Consider the following 17,271-nt stretch of genomic DNA (forward strand, 5'->3'; position numbering starts at 1 on the left):
AAGGAGGAACTATTCAACTTGCTTAAGCATCCGACGGGCCTCCACTTACAATAACCCCCGGTAAATATTTATACTTAGATAATTTTTACATACAAATATTGAAAGAACGTCTTGACTATTAAGAAATGAGACTAGATAGATTTCAGGAATTATTTTTTTGACAAGTTTCTAATCTCTTTAAAAACGAATAATTTAAAATTTTTACCAAACTTTCTAAACAAAGTTTATTATAAACATAAAATATCCATGTTTTAGTTTTAGATCAAAGTAGTGCACTGTCACCATCAAGCGCTCCTAAATTGACCACTCTAGCTCTTGTAAATCTACAATTAAATACGGGCCTGTCAAAACTTTAAACCAAATATCAAGAAAAATTTTTACATGAACTTCCGAAGAGCAGGTCAACACTCAGTCTTTCTTAGTATTGAGTAATACGCCAAGTATTGATAGATACGTCTTTCATATATCGATTGAAATCGATTAAGGCATTACGTTTCACTATTTTGGCTCTGGTAGTTCTGTCAACGTTTTGGCTTTCTCTCATCTCTGCAGAGTGGATAGTAGATATCAAGGACACAGTTTTTTTGGATTGCCATACTTGCAACAAAGTATCTTGTTTTCGTCTGAATGCTTCTTCTCCTTTTTTTAACGAAATTCCTTTCAAACAATCTGGAAGTCCTCTATTCTTCCTTATAGTGCCACGAATTCGGACTTTTTGTTCAAGTAGTCTTTCAGCATTCTGCACACTGTTATAATAATTATCCATACATATGTGATGCCACAAACCAATATACGGTGATATTGCGGTTTCGATTGTTTGGATTAACGTTTTTCCCTGAGCGTTGTAATTTTCAAAATCAAAGATGTATCCAATTGTGCTTTCGCATACCATATGCACCAAAATTCCATATTTAATGATTTTCCCCGCGTTTTAAACCCTGAAGAACAATCGTCCTCTCCGTTTCCCGGTCTCCACCACCAGCCAGTACGAAATGACTTGTGTCGTCTGCCGGCCACCACTATTAACTAGTACGCGGACGTGTTTACACGTTTCCCGGTCACAATGTGTTAAGTTGAGTTGCCGAATATCTCGAAATAATCTGTGAAAAGTTTTTAAATGTATTCAATTGCTTTTTATGTATTGGTCTTAAATTCAGCAGTAATTTCTCACGAAAATGAGGTAAGTATAACTGTAATTTTTTTTATGACTGATTTACATATAACAGCCACAATCAGTCACAATTTTACATTATCAGTAAATAGCCTCTCAAAAAGACAGACAGAAAAAGATATACTATACGACCATTCAAAGATGAAGTATTTTTATAAATATTAAAGTGGTTCTTAAAAAAAAATTCAAATGTGTTTAGCAAAACTTTTAATTACCAAGAGCTCATACTAACCATTAAAAAGTGGAGAATAAATCCCAAATATGCTCCTAATATGACAGAAAGCTATGCAACAGCTACTGGAAAAGCAGTATGTGACAAACTATCAGAAGAATTCTTAGAAGCAAAATAGTTCATCAAAAAGTATTAAGAAGAAAACCTCTATGTATAGCAAAACAGATGAGAACATCTAGTGATTGCAAAAAAGTAATTCAATAAAGGGTTGAAGCTTTGTAAAAAAGAACCATTTGCTGAATAAAGTAAATTCAAAATGTTTAGAAATGAATGCTCTGGAGAGATTTGCTAAAGAGCAAATGAATCCAAAAAACTTTACTTTCACAAGCAAGCATTAAATTAGAATTTATTCAGGATTTAATAGTAACAGCTACAGATTGCTAACTGGTATTGAGAATAGGTTATAAGACCATTAACAGTACCTGAAAATTTTGCAAGGCAATATTATGCCTTAGGCACCCCTGGTCCAATGATCTGAAGCATACAGCTAAGTTAGATTGGCTCCTGTATAACAACTGATTGCATATATTTGTATAAAAGTTATAAAATAATACAGCGGAGAAAATAGAATTAGCCTCACCATGTGCTGATCCAATATTTTGTAAATCTGTAAACAAGTTTGTGCGGTACAACTTTTGTATCCACACACATATAATTACTGTTACAAACAACAACTTTTTAGATTATAATATAGCATAATTAAATTGCGGAACATTTGATAAAACCATAAAATGTATAATACTTGATATTTGCGGTAACAAATAGAATTAGCCTCATCAATAATTATTTTCAGTTTACTTGTATATTTTGATCTGGTGATACGCATTTGTGAGTTAGTTTTTTATTATTATTTGTAAGTTAAACAAAGACTGTGAAATCAGTGCTCATAAAGTTTTTAACATTTGGTTTTTGATACCTTTATTTGAAATGGGACGTGGTAAGCGTTTAACGAATGAAGAATTAGCAGTAATGAAAGCATACAAAGATACAGGCTTATCTAATCGGGAAATTGCAAAGAAAATTAAAAGATCTCCAAAAGTGGTTAACAATTACTTCAAGATTGGCGTTAATTATGGAGCCTATAAGGGAAGTGGTGGCAAACGTAAAATTGATAATTGTACTAAACGAGTTATTGTACGTTGTGCTGCTGCTCAGCACATGACTGCATCTCAAATTCGTGCTGATTTACAATTACCTGTATCTGTTCAACATGTGAGACAAATCTTACATGAAGATCCAAACACAGTTTGGAAAAAGCGCAAACCAAAACCAAAACTTACTGCTCGTCATAAAAAAGTTAGATTACAATTTGCGAAAGAACACATGTCTTGGCAAGAAGAGTGGCATCAAGTTCTCTTTAGTGATGAAAAAAAGTTCAATCTAGATGGTCCTGATGGCTATCAATATTACTGGCTTGATCTTCGAAAAGAGAAAGAAACTTGGATGAGTCGTAACTTTGGGGGTTGAAATGTTATGGTTTGGGGGGCTTTTTCCTTTGCTGGAAAACTTCCACTGGCATGGATTTCAACAAAAATGAATTCACAGGACTACATTGACTTATTAGAAATAAGTTTACTTGAACATGGTGAGGAATAGATGGGTGAAACTTTCACTTTCCAACAAGATAATGCTACTATCCATAATTCAAAACTTACAAAAGCTTGGTTTAGAGAAAAAAATATTCACGTAATGGAATGGCCCGCACGTAGTCCAGACCTTAACCCAATTGAAAATCTATGGGGAATACTTTCTAGAAAGGTTTATGAAAATGGTAAGCAATTTGAATGCACCTTGGAGCTGAAAACTTGTATCAGAGAAGCTTGGAATGAAATATCTATAGAAACTATCCAAAATCTTGTGACTAGTATGTCAAACCGCATATTTGAAGTCATTAAAAATTCAGGAAGCTATACTAAATACTAAATGAGCGAAAAAAAAAAATATTTTCTTTATTTTTTGTATATAACGCTAATGAGGCTAATTCTATTTTCTCCACAAATTGAATATTTTTAATTTTTTTTTCCATTTGGAATTAATTAAACATACCAATTTATAAACTTTTTAGTTGTAGTAGAAGTAACAAGAAATAAAGTAGATTTCATAATTGTTTACCTGCAATTTTTGTTAAATTAGAACAAAAAATAAAGGTGAGGCTAATTCTATTTTCTCCGCTGTATCTTAATCATTATATAAAAAAAAAAAGGTATATTTGTTTTGTATCTTTTCTTACATTTAGTTTGATCTTTCAATATGTGGAACTAAATATATGGCATGTTTTTGTGATACTAACATTTGCAACATTACAAAGTCAAATGCATTAGCAAAGTATCAATATGATAAAGTTAGTGATCAATTGATTATCTGGCTTTCAAGTTGGGTTTTTCTCATGTACCATTACATTTAACTATGAGGTGCCCTCTAGGAATGCCCATATGCAGCTGTATATGAGGATTACATGAAGTAGAGTGCGCCTCACTAGGTAAATTATCAGCCATGCTTCACTGTTGAGGTGAATCACACAGCCAAATAGGCACTTGACATGAACAGATGTATAAGGTCTGATAGAGAAAAATCTTTTTGTAGACTCCACCTCTTATTGCTGGTAGGTTTGTTGGACTAGATTTTGAAATAGAACCAACTAAAATTTTTGGTGAAATAAATTTAGTTGGTTCTTTCAATATCTAGAAAAGAAAATGCAACAACAAATTCCAATGTAGCAGGTGCTACCCAACATTCTCAAGGTATCCATTTCAAAGTTTAAGGGTGTGTAAAAAGCAAATTTACTATTATCAAGGTCTTAACTAAATTTTAGAACTTGCTTATTTCTCTTTGCTAAATTTAGTTTTTTTTTATTAGAATAACTTTTGAAGTTTTTATTATCACATAAAAAAAATTCATGCAATTTTTTTAAAATGTGTACCACACACTACCTTGTTCTTTAGATATTTGTGCTCTTCTGAATCATCAAGTGACAAAGAATATTATTTGGCTATTGCTTTTGGATCTTCATTAAATGGTAAATAGTTTAATATTTGTTCCTGGGATATATATACTTTAAAGTTCATTCTACTGAAATATTTAATTTTAAAGCTGTTAAATTTTTAAATATTTGTCATAAAAATATAGCACAAAATAACTTTAAGATTTTCTTCATCTTTCATGGTATGTCTTGTATTAATTATGCATAATGTAAAATAAAGTACCTTTTTTATTTACCAATGGGTTGCCTATTTCAAATTTAAAACAAATTTTCATATAAAAACCAAAATGAGCAACAAATTAGTTGTTAAAATGTATCATTGTTAAAATTTTTTAAAATTGTATGATATTGTTTAAATGTCAAGCATAATTGTCTCTTCTTAAAATATTGTTTTTTATTGAATGATTGCATTTCTTATTTTTGAAATAATATGTTTACATCTTAGGTAAACATCCAGGGTATCATGGATCAACTGGCTATTTTAAGTCAGAGGGGCATGTTAATCTCATGGCCATTCAAAAAGTTTCTTCAGAATCCTCACTAAGTGCCTTTGTAAAAGGGCATGGTATGCTTAATGAATTAAACTAAGTTTAGTGTAATAAACTATATTCAGTGAGCAAAAAACTAAATAGTGTAGCATAATTTTTATGGAATTGTTGGAATTTAATTAAAGTTTGTACATTTAAAGCAATTTAAATACAATTTTTTGAATTGAGTAAAGGTAGTCAAATAACTATAAGAAATTTTCATAATGACTATAAGAATGTTAAAACAACAACAATTTGTTTGATACAAAAAAATAAATTTCATGATTTATTATTTTTAATTTGTCAAGTTTAGATTGACAAGTGTTATAAACATAAAAATGAGCAAATTACAAAAATAAAAAACATTTTTCTTTTTTCAAGCTCTAAAAATAAAAGAAAAAAGTATTAAGAAATCATTTAAATGATTGAAATAAAAATAAAAGATTTAGCAAGAAGAAAGGAATGTCACTTGAGAATAGAGTGATTAACTCCTTTAATCTATGATTGATAAAGTGTTATTTGTTATGAAGACCAAAATAGTCTTCATGCAATAATTAAGGATTTTATTTTTTTTTATTTTTGTAGCTTGATACCAATATTGTGCACAAACACTATGAAATATTGGCTGAGCGTTGTGAGAGAGCGTTGTCAGAGTTTCCTCTTAGGATTATTATTTTTTTGAATTCTATAATTCATGCAAGTCAAAATTTTTAATTTTGCTGCAAATCACCAAAAAAAAAATGCTATCATTAAAAAGCTATAATTAAACTATAATTAAGTTTTTGAACTAAAAGTTTAGCATGTTTACTTAACTTAAATGGATTGATCAGATCAAATAATCTTTAATTATCAATATTGGTTAAATTACTAGTATTGGTTCAAATCTAAAATCCCTTGTAAATGAAAGTTTTTATATTCAATAGACAAAAATATAGAACAATCACTAATGATAAAAATTATAGACCATCAATGGCACTGTTCTTACATAAGACTAAAATTTATTTGACCATTTCTTGCTATTTTTGTTATGAATGCAAGGTTAACTGAGTACATCCCCTCTTGGAAGTTGAAAAGAGTACTGTAGTTAATATCAAACCTATATCAGACTACTATGATTGAATGATTGTGAAATTGAGTTTAAAGTGGAAGCTTTAGTCTCAAAAATGCATTTTATTTTGCTTTCTGCTATCAATTTATATATAAAAGATTATTATACTGTGCAAAAAAAAAAAGAATGTTTCTTTTGTAAAAATTTGATTTATGCTATTTAAATTAATCATTTTACGATGTCTTTATATTATTAAAAGTTGTAAGGATATTATCTAATTTCATATAATTTAGTTGTAGGCAATATTTTGGCTGAAATTTTAGCACTAGTAATAATAACTCTGAATTATTTGCCATAATAAGCTCTCTATTTTTAATTTATTCTAATTTTTAGGAATTTTTATGACAATGGGATGGTTGCTATTTGCAACATGTGGCATCTTCATGAGTCGCTACATGAAAACAGTTTGGAATGAAAAAATATATGGTAAAGATAGATGGTTTCGAGTAAGTATTTTGCAGCAAAATTCTTTTTAGGTGGGAAATTGATTGATCTGTGTTGCAGCGTTAAAAGGTGACCACAATGTTGCACCATAAAAAGGTGAACATAATGTTAAGTATAAAAGAAACATCAAAGATTCTGTGTAAAAATTATATTAGCATTTCATAACCAACATAGTACTTAACAAATTATGAATGATGAAATAACTGTTGCAATTTCTCTTTGCAAAAATATACAATATGGCAAGCATCAAAGTTTGTGCGAATTTTGCTGCAACACCTGTTATTCACTATTATTATATATATATATTGTTGTTGTTCTTGTTGTTGTTGTTGATGTTTATATATCATAAGTTATAAATTTGTTTTTAGATGCATCAAATTTTTATGTTTTCAACAGTGACATGTTTTATAATGGGTTTTATCCTAATTCTGTTTGAATTAAAAGGAAAATGGTCAACAGTAAGAATTTGCTCTACTTTTTTCCAACTTAGGTGCTTATAAATGTATGAAGAGTTATAGCTATTAAAATAAATTATTTAAGACTGCTGGAACGCATCATGTGCTCGGACTGATAGCAATCATCTTGGGTTTATTGCAGGTTTGTAAGAAGCAATATAAAGATAAGCTTAGTGTTTCTTAATTCTTTTAAATAACTTTGAAATAAGTTTATACTTATAAAGATGGGTATAATTAAAACGATTAACATCATATAAATTTTCGTTATTTTGAATTGAAACATGTTAATCAATCATTCTTAACAACTAAAAAGAATTTACAGATTATAACAACCATCCACTGTAATAAACTTCTTTCCAAGAAAAATTAAAATTTCTTTTTCAATCTTCAATATTTATTCCATAAAAAAATAAAACACTTTAAATAGACTTTAGTTTTTTGTTTTATCCTACTTTATTAGCCTTGTGTTGCTCTGTTACGCTGTAGTCCAGACCATGAAAAGTAAGAATTATTTTTAAATTTAATTGGTAAATTGTGATTTAATTATTTTGTTTTGGTTTTTTTCAGGCTTCTTATGTGAGTGTTTTTTTGCAATAATTTAAAATTTCTTTATTTAAGACGTTACATATTCAACTGGGTGCATCGTACCATCGGAATGGTTGCTTGGTTAATTGCAGGTATCTGTACTGAGCACTTAGTTAATTTATTTTTTATAAATAGTTGAAGTTCATCTAATAAAGTCGTCTCTTTTAGCAATCACCATTGTATTCGGTTTGAAATTGGTCGGTTTGGATACCAATTCTACTGTCGTCATTATCTTTATTCCTGTTACTGCAGTTCTTTTTGTAACACTCGACCTTTTGCGTATATGGAACACCAAATATAATAAAGATGAACTCACAGCGAGTTCACAAGGTTTGTTCTAATTTTAAGTAACAACGTTGTTGTAAGAGTTTATAAGAGCCTTAAAGAGACGATTCACTTAATTTTTTATGCATTTTTTAAAATTTCCAAGTTTTTATTTTGATTTCTCAATTTTAGAGTATCTTATTTGCAATTTCTTTGATTTCTTAATTGTAATTTTATTTTGTTTCAGTTACTTATTCTGCTACTCAGTCGCTTATAGAAACCGAATATAGAAAGTCAAATAATGAGAAACGTAACCTGAAACTGATACTTACTGTTACGATGGCGGTCTTTTATGTTTTTGCTGCGCTGGTTGTTATTGTTATTGCAATCAACATTGGAAAATTTTAATGGATTTTATTTATCTTGTGCTTTTTAATTTTTTAAAGATTGATTCGTTTTAGGGACTTATTGTTGCATTTATTGAAATGAAATGCTATGTTTCATTTTTCAGGTAAGTTTTTTGCTACCGGAGTAACAAAATATTTACCTGAAAAGATTTGCTTGAGGAGTCAGGGATATTTAAATTTATCTGGGTCTTTAATATTTTTAGAATGTTTTGTATTTTAAAATTTTTTGCAAAATTTTTTTGGCATTTTATGTCTGTGCCCTAAAGACGAGTCTGGACATCAATGATATAAAAACAAATTAGACTTGGATGAAGTAAACTACAAAAAGTTTTTCAGAGAAATCTGTACTTTGTAATAAAGTCATAAATCTCAAAAGTTTTAAAACAGACACGTATTTATCGTTAGTTATGAAAGACTTGTTTGTACTAACTTACTTTTGCATTGGTAAGAAAATTTAACCAGGTATTTTTATTCTGGGAAAATCCAGTGGTAATGTTTTCTTTGAAAAATTGGATTTCATCTGAATCCCGAAAATTTCCCGGGTAACATAACCAAGTATTAGAGTTATTTCGGAGATAATACAAGTTATTTTTTGTACATGAAGCACCCAAGATGTTTCCATAAACGAACGTTTGTTCCATTAATAATTTGTTGCATAAACATTGTTATCTAAATTGCTTTTATTGTTGTTATGTTATGCTTCTCAATTCAAGACTTTTTTGTCATTAAGCATCATAGTCTAGAGCAATATGATTAAACTTCTTGACTAGGCATTTTATTTGCACAACATTACTATCATAAAACAGGGAAATGTCAAAATAGTTTACCTCAATATTTAGGTATAAATCACAATAATTGTTTAGCAATGATGAATGTGTCGTATACTTCGGTCTCAAGTCATTTTGATCCTCTTAGCGTACTCTTCAAATGAAAGAGGTTTTTGGCTTGCGCTGCACGTAATCATCAAAATCAAGAATGCAAAAGAAACAGTTATAACATTTAAACATAAACAATTCGGTAGTGCTGTGCAACAATGCGGTTAATCCATATCAAAATTGTTTTGAAATAATTAGTGTAGCAGTTAAGTGCTTCAATGAAACTAAAGAATAGCATTTATTGATATATTAAAGTATTTTCGATTGAACATTGACCTAATAAAACATTTTATTATTTAGACATTAGACAAGATTCCTACAAACTCATTTTTTAATATGGTAAATAAAAGCGCCGCTTGACAATTTTTGACCGTGTATTAATGCTGGATTGATATTTTGAAACAAAAAGCTAAGCATTTTATAAAACAACAAACATCTTAAACATTTTTAAAATCTACTTAAAATAATGCCCTAAATTTTTTTAAATATCATCAAAGTATTAATGAAAAAGCAAAAGTAAAATAAATTTGATTAAAATAAAATTAATACACTAATCCGTAATCTAAAAGATAACGTGGAGAGGCTTCAATAATACCTATTCTACATTTACATTTTGTTCCTCCTTATTTTGTTCAAAATCAATAATTAAATCCATCAATATTATCTACAAAATCTAAAGTAATTACCGATTATACAAACTTTCGCATCTTTCATCCGAAATTGGAGTCCATTAGGAAAAAAATTATGTTCTGACAACAGAAATCGAAGAGTTGTTATCTCTAGGAATGGATTGTTGAAGATGTGTAGCAGAAGAATGACAAGCTTAACTTTGAAATTTTGTTATCAACACGAATCGCACTGAAGCTATTTTACCGGAGCTTTAATGTACCTTACTTCAATATACCTTTTTAAGCAAAATCCAACTTCCTGTGTGCTCCTGTTTGCTACATCTTTTGTCCTTACATTAAAAATTCGTTAATTAGAATGTTAAAATGAACCCTTTAAAACCCATTTTAATACAAAATAAAAGATAAAAGTAAAGGAAAATATAAAAACTACTTTCTACTATTTCAAACATTAACTGTTTCTTCACAAAAAGAGAAAGTCGTTCGTTAAATTAAACTTTTTAAATGCGATAATTCGTCGATAAACAAAATATGGGTTGACATTTTATGCGTTACAAGAAAATATATCCATTACATGAACGGATGACTTACATAATTTTTGTTTATTGTAAAATAGCAGTTTACTCATCAAAGTACCGTAAAAGTGTCTTACTTTTCACAAAAATTTGACTTATTTGTAATTTTAATTTTAAAAAGTTCTGCTTTAAACTACTATTAAATTGATGTAAAATAGTAAATCATTTGTTTAGGATATTTAGGATATATTTGTTTTTACAAATTAATTAGTTTTTCATAATTGTTTAAAAATGTTCAAAGTTAACCAGGGGGTTGGGTAACTTTACACAACATGATATGTATGGGATAGGTGCAAAGTAACCCCTTTTTTTTCTAACTTTTTGAAGGTCTAATAATTCTAAGGCTAGTTGAATTTAAAACAAAATACTAATTTTAACACTCTTTTGCTAAATACAGAATATAACGCTATGATAAAAGAATACTGTTCACAACCTTATTAAAAACACAAAACACACAAAACAAATTTCCTTCTTATGTGGGTAAACTTGAGCAAAATGAATGAAAGACTTCCTTTTTTTTTAAGTTAAAGTTCAGAATTAACCAAACACAGTTCAAAAGCCACATTAAAAGTCTAACTTGGGTACTACTTCATTTTCTTCTCAGTTTTCAGTAATATTTGGAGAGATGTGAGAGGATAAGCTATTTAGATTTGTTTTCTCATAGTTGCATATGTTGCCTTGTAGAGTTTTTTGTATGGTAATGGTAAATGTTGAATATATTCTTTTAGAAATTCTTCATTAACATTTGCTTATAATTTTTTTATGTGGGGCACAAATATACTAAAAAATATTAAGAAATATGCAAGAGCTTTAAGTTTCTCCCAGCGCTGGGTTGCATCAATGGTTTACTTTTATTATTACTTCTTTATGGAAGTAGAGTAAAATTTAAATTTTAAACCAGTTTTAATATATTTCTATATCTTAAAAAGATATAAAAAAATATATCTTAGCTTTATGAAATAATGTCTCTTAACTTTATAATAAAAAAAAAAAAAACACTGGCCACTCAACAGTTTTGTTGTTCAAAACGTAGCTATCAACTATCAACTATGTATAACTTAACTATCAATTTAATTAACTAACATAGTTTAACTATCAACTATGTATAAACGAAAATCAAATGCGAACCTTATTTGGTATTTTGAATTGAGCGACTAGAAAGAATTCAAAGACACCGACTTTCTTTTATCGTACCTCAAGCTACTTTTTAGCATTTCTTTTTTTCAAGTATAAAATCACATTTTCAGAAAGAAAACGAGAGGCCCAGAGAACATGGACAAACAAACGAAAAACGAATATGTGTATTATTTAACATACATCATTTCTGGTGTTTTATAAATTTTAAATAGTTTAAAGAAATTTTAATGTTTTATAGATTTTTAAAGATCTAAATTGGGCATTTGAAATTCAATACAACTTTTAAATTTAATGTACTTTGTGTATGTATATTGTATAAAGCATTTATGTTTTTAGATAAAAGCAAGATGTTGGTAGCAGGACAAAAATGTAAACACAAAATTTTTCTTTGTTTGTATTATACTCATTTTTATTTTTGTTCTCTTTTTACAATTATCTAACTCCATAATTTTTTGTAAAAAATCCTTAAGAAAAAACTCAACTTAAAAGTGAAAACTTTAAGCTGATTGGTTTCAAGAACTTTAAGTAAGATTGGTTGCCAAAAAATAAACAAAGAACTAATTGTGTGAATAATTTAATTTACATTATTTTGAAATGTAAAGATTGTATAAATCTAAAAATAATAAAAAAAGTTAAATAAAATTTATCAAATATTATTTTAAAACAGAGTTTATCGATCAAATTGACTTAATAAATTCAGTAGTAGGATCGTTTCGTTTCATAGCAATTCTGAACTTTTGTTTAAAGCTACGTGTTCACCCAGAATATTCATGGTTGATGTATTACAGTCGCCCTAACGAAAGCATGTTTGTTAAATTTTCATATATATTTAAATATTTATATATTTATGTATTAAAATATTTACATACTTAAACATTAAAATATTTATATATTTATGCATTAGAATTTTTTTTATCTGCATTTCTCATTACAAGTAGTATAATAAAATTTAAGTATACTTAAAACTTCTTTCTTCAAAGGTTGTGTTAGGAGATCACCAAGACACAGAGGATGGGAAGATAATAGCTGATAAAATTTTAAAGGAGAAGTTTAACATTGCTGAGGAAGATCTAATTTCGTGTGCTTACATCGATCTTTTGTTGAAAAATGAGAATATATTAAAAGATATTTTCACCAATAATTAGTGATGATAAAAGTTTTATACATTTTTTGATCTTTTGTTTGACTTCCCGAAATCATTTTCTTAGCTCACTTCAGTTCACTTAACATTTCATAGCATTTAGCTCTTATTTTTTACTAAGAAGATATTGTGGAGAAGATATTGTGCGAAGATTAATTATGGAGATTTCACGAAAACCTCAGTCGTTGAAGGTGTTATTTACTGTAAAGGAGGTGTTTTTATATAATTTTTTGAAGCCATGAGATTTCGTGTTTTGTTAGATTGAATTATGTTGCTAATGTTGTCGGGTGGTTATGTTAGTTTGTTTCGAGTTTCCTTTAGTGTGTGTGTGTGGGTGTATGTGTCTCGTTGAACAGCATTCGTGTAAAGTTCGTGCATGGCTCGTGTGTAGATAGACGTTTAATATTTTAAGTTTACGCAAATCTTTAACAATAAAATCTTAATGCAAATAATAACGATATGCAAACTCGTGACTAGAAATATATATAATATTAATTCTTACTGATGGTCTTTCTCATCTTTTATACAACTTAATAAGTATATGAAATGTTAAACTTAAATACATTCATTTCATATTTTACAAATACAAATGGTAGCACTCAATTAAATCTGATTCAAAAAATATCCTCTCCTCACAACTTTGAAACTCACACCCAAAATCACTTATGTTATAACAATTATGTATATGCTAAATATCTTAACAGCTTTTTCTTTTCCTATTTCTCTCTCAAAATTTGTTTTTCTTCCTTCTCTATCTCTTCTTCCTCATCTTAGATCTTTTCCACCTTTTTTTTTTTTTATGTGTTTGCAGATGTTTTTTAAATCAAGTGTTGTTTTAGCATAGAGAACGAATTTTATTCAACAACTTTATTATATATTTTTATTTCTGCTTCTGAAACATGGTTCTCTGAACAGGTTTTGTCAGTCATCTTTTTATTCACTTTTTGTCTCTTATCTCGACTTGGTTATAAGTATCGTAAAAGAGTTATAGAATTGTCGCAAACAAACTAAATTATTATCATTTATTGGCGAAGATACAATTTAGTTTTTCGTCATAATTGCTAAAAACAAATTTAAATTTTACTTTTATAACTGTTTTTTTTTCATGATATTGTACTGTTCAGCTGTCGTGTACTTTTCATCGTTCAAAAAGTAGTATATTGAGTCGAATTAAATTTAAAAGTAGTTATTTTTATCATTTCTCGAGTTTTCTTTTTTCACGGTGCATAGGAACATGCTCTAAGACCTTGTAATACATCTCCAGAAATTTTTGTTTGATTATCATCAGAAAACATTTCTCCACTCAAAAAAATGTAAAAAACAACTTTATTTAGTAGGGGCCTGGGGAGAAATCAAACATTTTAGGGGAGTGCCCAGGAATTTTGTTAGGTAACTTAGAGGTATGGGACATACTTAAATTTCTATTATGTTGATACTGGAGTCGAATAAGGATAACTTGCAAAAAATTAGGGTAATTGGAGCTAAACCAAACCCGCCCCGACCCCTAACTGCCCCCTTCCTTGAACTACGTCTCCTTTAATCATAAATTTTTTTTTGTTCTATTATAAACTAGATCAAAATTCATTGACAGATTTCAAATTTTATCGAAAAATCTCTTTTCGTTTAAGATTTATAATCATGCAATACTTAAAAATACTTCCAATTACCCCTGAAAAAACTTAAAATGGTCTTAATTTTTAAATGAAAAACATTTCTTTGATGTAATTTGAAATCTGTGAATGAACTTTGATCTAGTTTAATAAATATTCATTGTAATTTATGCAAATTTTACATTTTAACTGTTAAAATAGAGAATTTAATTACTATTATTATAAATCATTTTAGATAAATTAATTATCAAGTTTAAAAGTTATTTATCATACCGAAGACCCCACCTTTTATGTCGATGAATTCAATAATATGATGCTCAACTATGCGTACCTTCAAAAGAATTGTTGACCTTAGATTTCTATATCTCGTAAAGAACTCCTTTAAATCTTTGATATGTGTGGAGCTTAATGGTTTTCCAAAACAACCATGAACTATTATTTCAAAATTTCTAAGTACCTTAATGTATTTGGCAGCGGAAACTTCAAGACTAGACTCCTGAAAAAGCAGTTCAAAGCTATCTATGTTCTTAAGCAAGGGCGGGGAAAAATTAATTGGGCAAACAATTAATTGCAATTACTTGATTGCAATTAATTGATTGAAAAATTTTTAATACCAATTAATTGATTGAAAATATTTTTTAAACCAATTAATTAATTGGGTAAGAATTGCAATTAATTGATAATTTTGCCATTAATATTATTTACCGAGATTATATTATACTTTTATGTAATTTTTAGTTTAGCACTGTTTTTAACCATAAAAAGTTAAAGATAGAATGACGCATAACCAATAAAACGCATGTATAAATATTTCGGGCTGTATACGCATATAAGGTTAAGGATAGATTGACGCATAACCAATAATACGCATGTATACGCATTTTCATTTCAATTGTGCTATTAATTATGTTTATATGTGCACATAAAGTAATAAAATCCTTTTTAGGATTTTTATAAATCTCGCTAACAATGAATACAAAAGAAATAGTGAATATTTACTTCAAGAAAGATGAAGCTAATGACAGTAATTGGACCTGTAAGTGCGGAAAAAAACTACGCCAGAAAACTGGGACAGGATGGACCAATTTATTTAATCATGTTAAAAGTATGCATCCAGAATATATAGAATATAATACTTCTTCAACTTCAACACAACAGCCGATTACACAGTTTAGTGGTTTTACTCATATTCCAGGACCAATAATACCAAAGAGTGCCGACAATATGTATTCATGGATAGAATGGGTGACTTGTGGCCTTAAACCATTTTCATTTGTAGAAAACTCTCTCACGCAAAAATACTCTAAATTAGAAAATATTTCCATAAAAACCATGAAAAAGTACATGAATTTGCTGACTAAAAAGGTTGAAGTAGAAATTGCTAACATAGTTCCAGAAAATTTTGCAATTATTTTTGATGGATGGTCAAACGGAAGTACGCGCTATGTGGCATTGTTTGTATCATATCCTAATAATGCCAGTGAAAATGAGTACAGTACTGCATTAATTGCCTTTTCACCTATAGGAAATGAAACAGAGTTTACAGCAAAAGCCCACTTTGAATATTTATCATGGGTTCTTCAAAATATTCTTCGCAAAAATATGACTAACGTAACATCTTTAATAGGTGACAACTGTGAAACAAATAAGGCCCTTGCAAATCTGTGCAATGTTCCATTAATAGGATGTACCTCTCACAGGTTCAACTTGGCTATGGAAATGTTTTTACTCAAATGTAAACATATCATCGATTAGACAAATATGCTTATGGGTAAATTCAAAAATTTAAAGCTAGCCGGAAAACTCCGTTTGTTGACTTCTCTTTGTGCTATTCAAAGAAACACAACACGATGGTCAAGTACTTCAGAAATGATAAACGATATTTTCGTCTTAAGCCATTTTTCACCCAAGGGAACTTTGATAAAATGCCCGAGCTAATAGATTACATGTTGTCTGCCAGGGAAGAAAATGATCTTCAGTTGCTAAACGAGACTCTACAAAAATTTAACTCAGTAACCATTGCACTTCAAAGAGAATCAATTGACATTTCAGAAGTAAGAATTTTATTTAATGAAATAATTAGACACGATATTAATATGGTTACCTATTTATCTTCAAATGCAGATATTATTCATTCTAAAACATTTGAAAGTGCGCTAGTTAAAATATTGGACAACAGAGAGCACGAACTATTTTTAAATGAAAAGGAAAGTGTAAATAAACTTCTAAAGCAATCTGAGATCACGCCAGTTAGTATTGATCATGATTTGGACTTTGCTTCTAAGCTGCTAAAGAAAAGAAAATTAGAAAAAATGTCTTCGGATTCAAGATATGTGAATTGCAAGTTTCTGGTGCCAACGTCAAATATTGCGGAAAGATTTTTCAGTGCTGCAGATTACGCAATTGGCCATTTGAGACATAATATACTTCCATCCAATCTTGAAATGCAAATGTTTTTGTGTGTTAACAAACGATTTTGGGACAGGAAAATGCTCTCAGATATTATGATGAATAATGAAAATAACTGATTGTTTTAGTGACTTACTCTTCAAATAAGTTTTGGTTTTCAATTTATTTTTTATGAGCTCTTAGTAAAGACGTACTTTAAACTGGAATTATACATTACAATGTAATGTACAATTCCAGTTTAAAGTACGTTATTACTTTAAATATATATATGTAATGATTGCATGTATATATTTAAAGTAATAACCCAACAATATTAATCTTTTAAGTATGGTATTTAATAAAAAATGATAATTTTATGTTCTGTTTTTAAAATTTTTAGACATTTTTAAAAACCAATAATTAATTGCAATTAATTGGAAAAATTGATTGAACTGTTCAAAAATTGCAATTAATTGATTGCACTGAATAATAATTGCAATTAATTAATTGGTAGTATATTTTTAAACAATTAAATTGCAATTAAATTTTCCCTGCCCTTGTTCTTAAGCAACTTCATGCAAGCATTGCCTTCCACACTATGCTGTCCTTGGTAGGACACTCTACAGATGTTTATCTTAGACAGATATTGGTTAACAAACTGTAACCCTCACTCCTTGTTTCCGAATAAATTTTTTTTTAAATTTTGTAATTTTTACAAGGAATTTTTACAAGTTCTAGTATTTTTA

General features: G+C 28.7%; 1 protein-coding gene across 3 annotated transcripts; it reads left to right on the top strand.

Moving 5' to 3' along the window:
- The first annotated feature begins 1,021 nt into the window (after window positions 1-1,021).
- Window positions 1,022-8,557, top strand: LOC149890755 (ferric reductase 1-like). Of its 3 annotated transcripts, none has more exons than XM_090081679.1 (10): window positions 1,022-1,180; window positions 3,640-4,419; window positions 4,829-4,948; window positions 6,352-6,464; window positions 6,831-6,920; window positions 7,003-7,059; window positions 7,378-7,418; window positions 7,536-7,594; window positions 7,671-7,832; window positions 8,014-8,557. In XM_090081679.1, exons 3-10 carry the CDS (start codon window positions 4,891-4,893, stop codon window positions 8,172-8,174), a joined length of 741 nt encoding a protein of 246 aa, XP_089937805.1. In that variant the 5' UTR covers window positions 1,022-1,180; window positions 3,640-4,419; window positions 4,829-4,890; the 3' UTR covers window positions 8,175-8,557. The 3 variants fall into 3 exon arrangements, with proteins under 3 accessions (XP_089937805.1, XP_089937803.1, XP_089937804.1); XM_090081677.1 differs by having other exon boundaries at window positions 4,346-4,419; XM_090081678.1 differs by lacking the exon at window positions 4,829-4,948 and having other exon boundaries at window positions 4,346-4,419.
- The last annotated feature ends 8,714 nt before the right edge of the window (window positions 8,558-17,271 follow it).

The sequence above is a fragment of the Hydra viridissima genome, unplaced genomic scaffold, assembly GCF_058129835.1.
Source record: "Hydra viridissima isolate aposymbiotic clone 2 unplaced genomic scaffold, HvirCarnegie_v1 scaffold_3, whole genome shotgun sequence".
NCBI classification, from domain to species: Eukaryota; Metazoa; Cnidaria; class Hydrozoa; order Anthoathecata; family Hydridae; genus Hydra; species Hydra viridissima.

Bases quoted from the DNA above. Each gene is read 5' to 3' on its own strand.
- LOC149890755 (XM_090081677.1), top strand. The intron at 4,420-4,828 runs GTAAATAGTTTA...TTTACATCTTAG, and splicing joins TTTTGGATCTTCATTAAATG to GTAAACATCCAGGGTATCAT. The intron at 7,833-8,013 runs GTTTGTTCTAAT...ATTTTGTTTCAG, and splicing joins ACTCACAGCGAGTTCACAAG to TTACTTATTCTGCTACTCAG.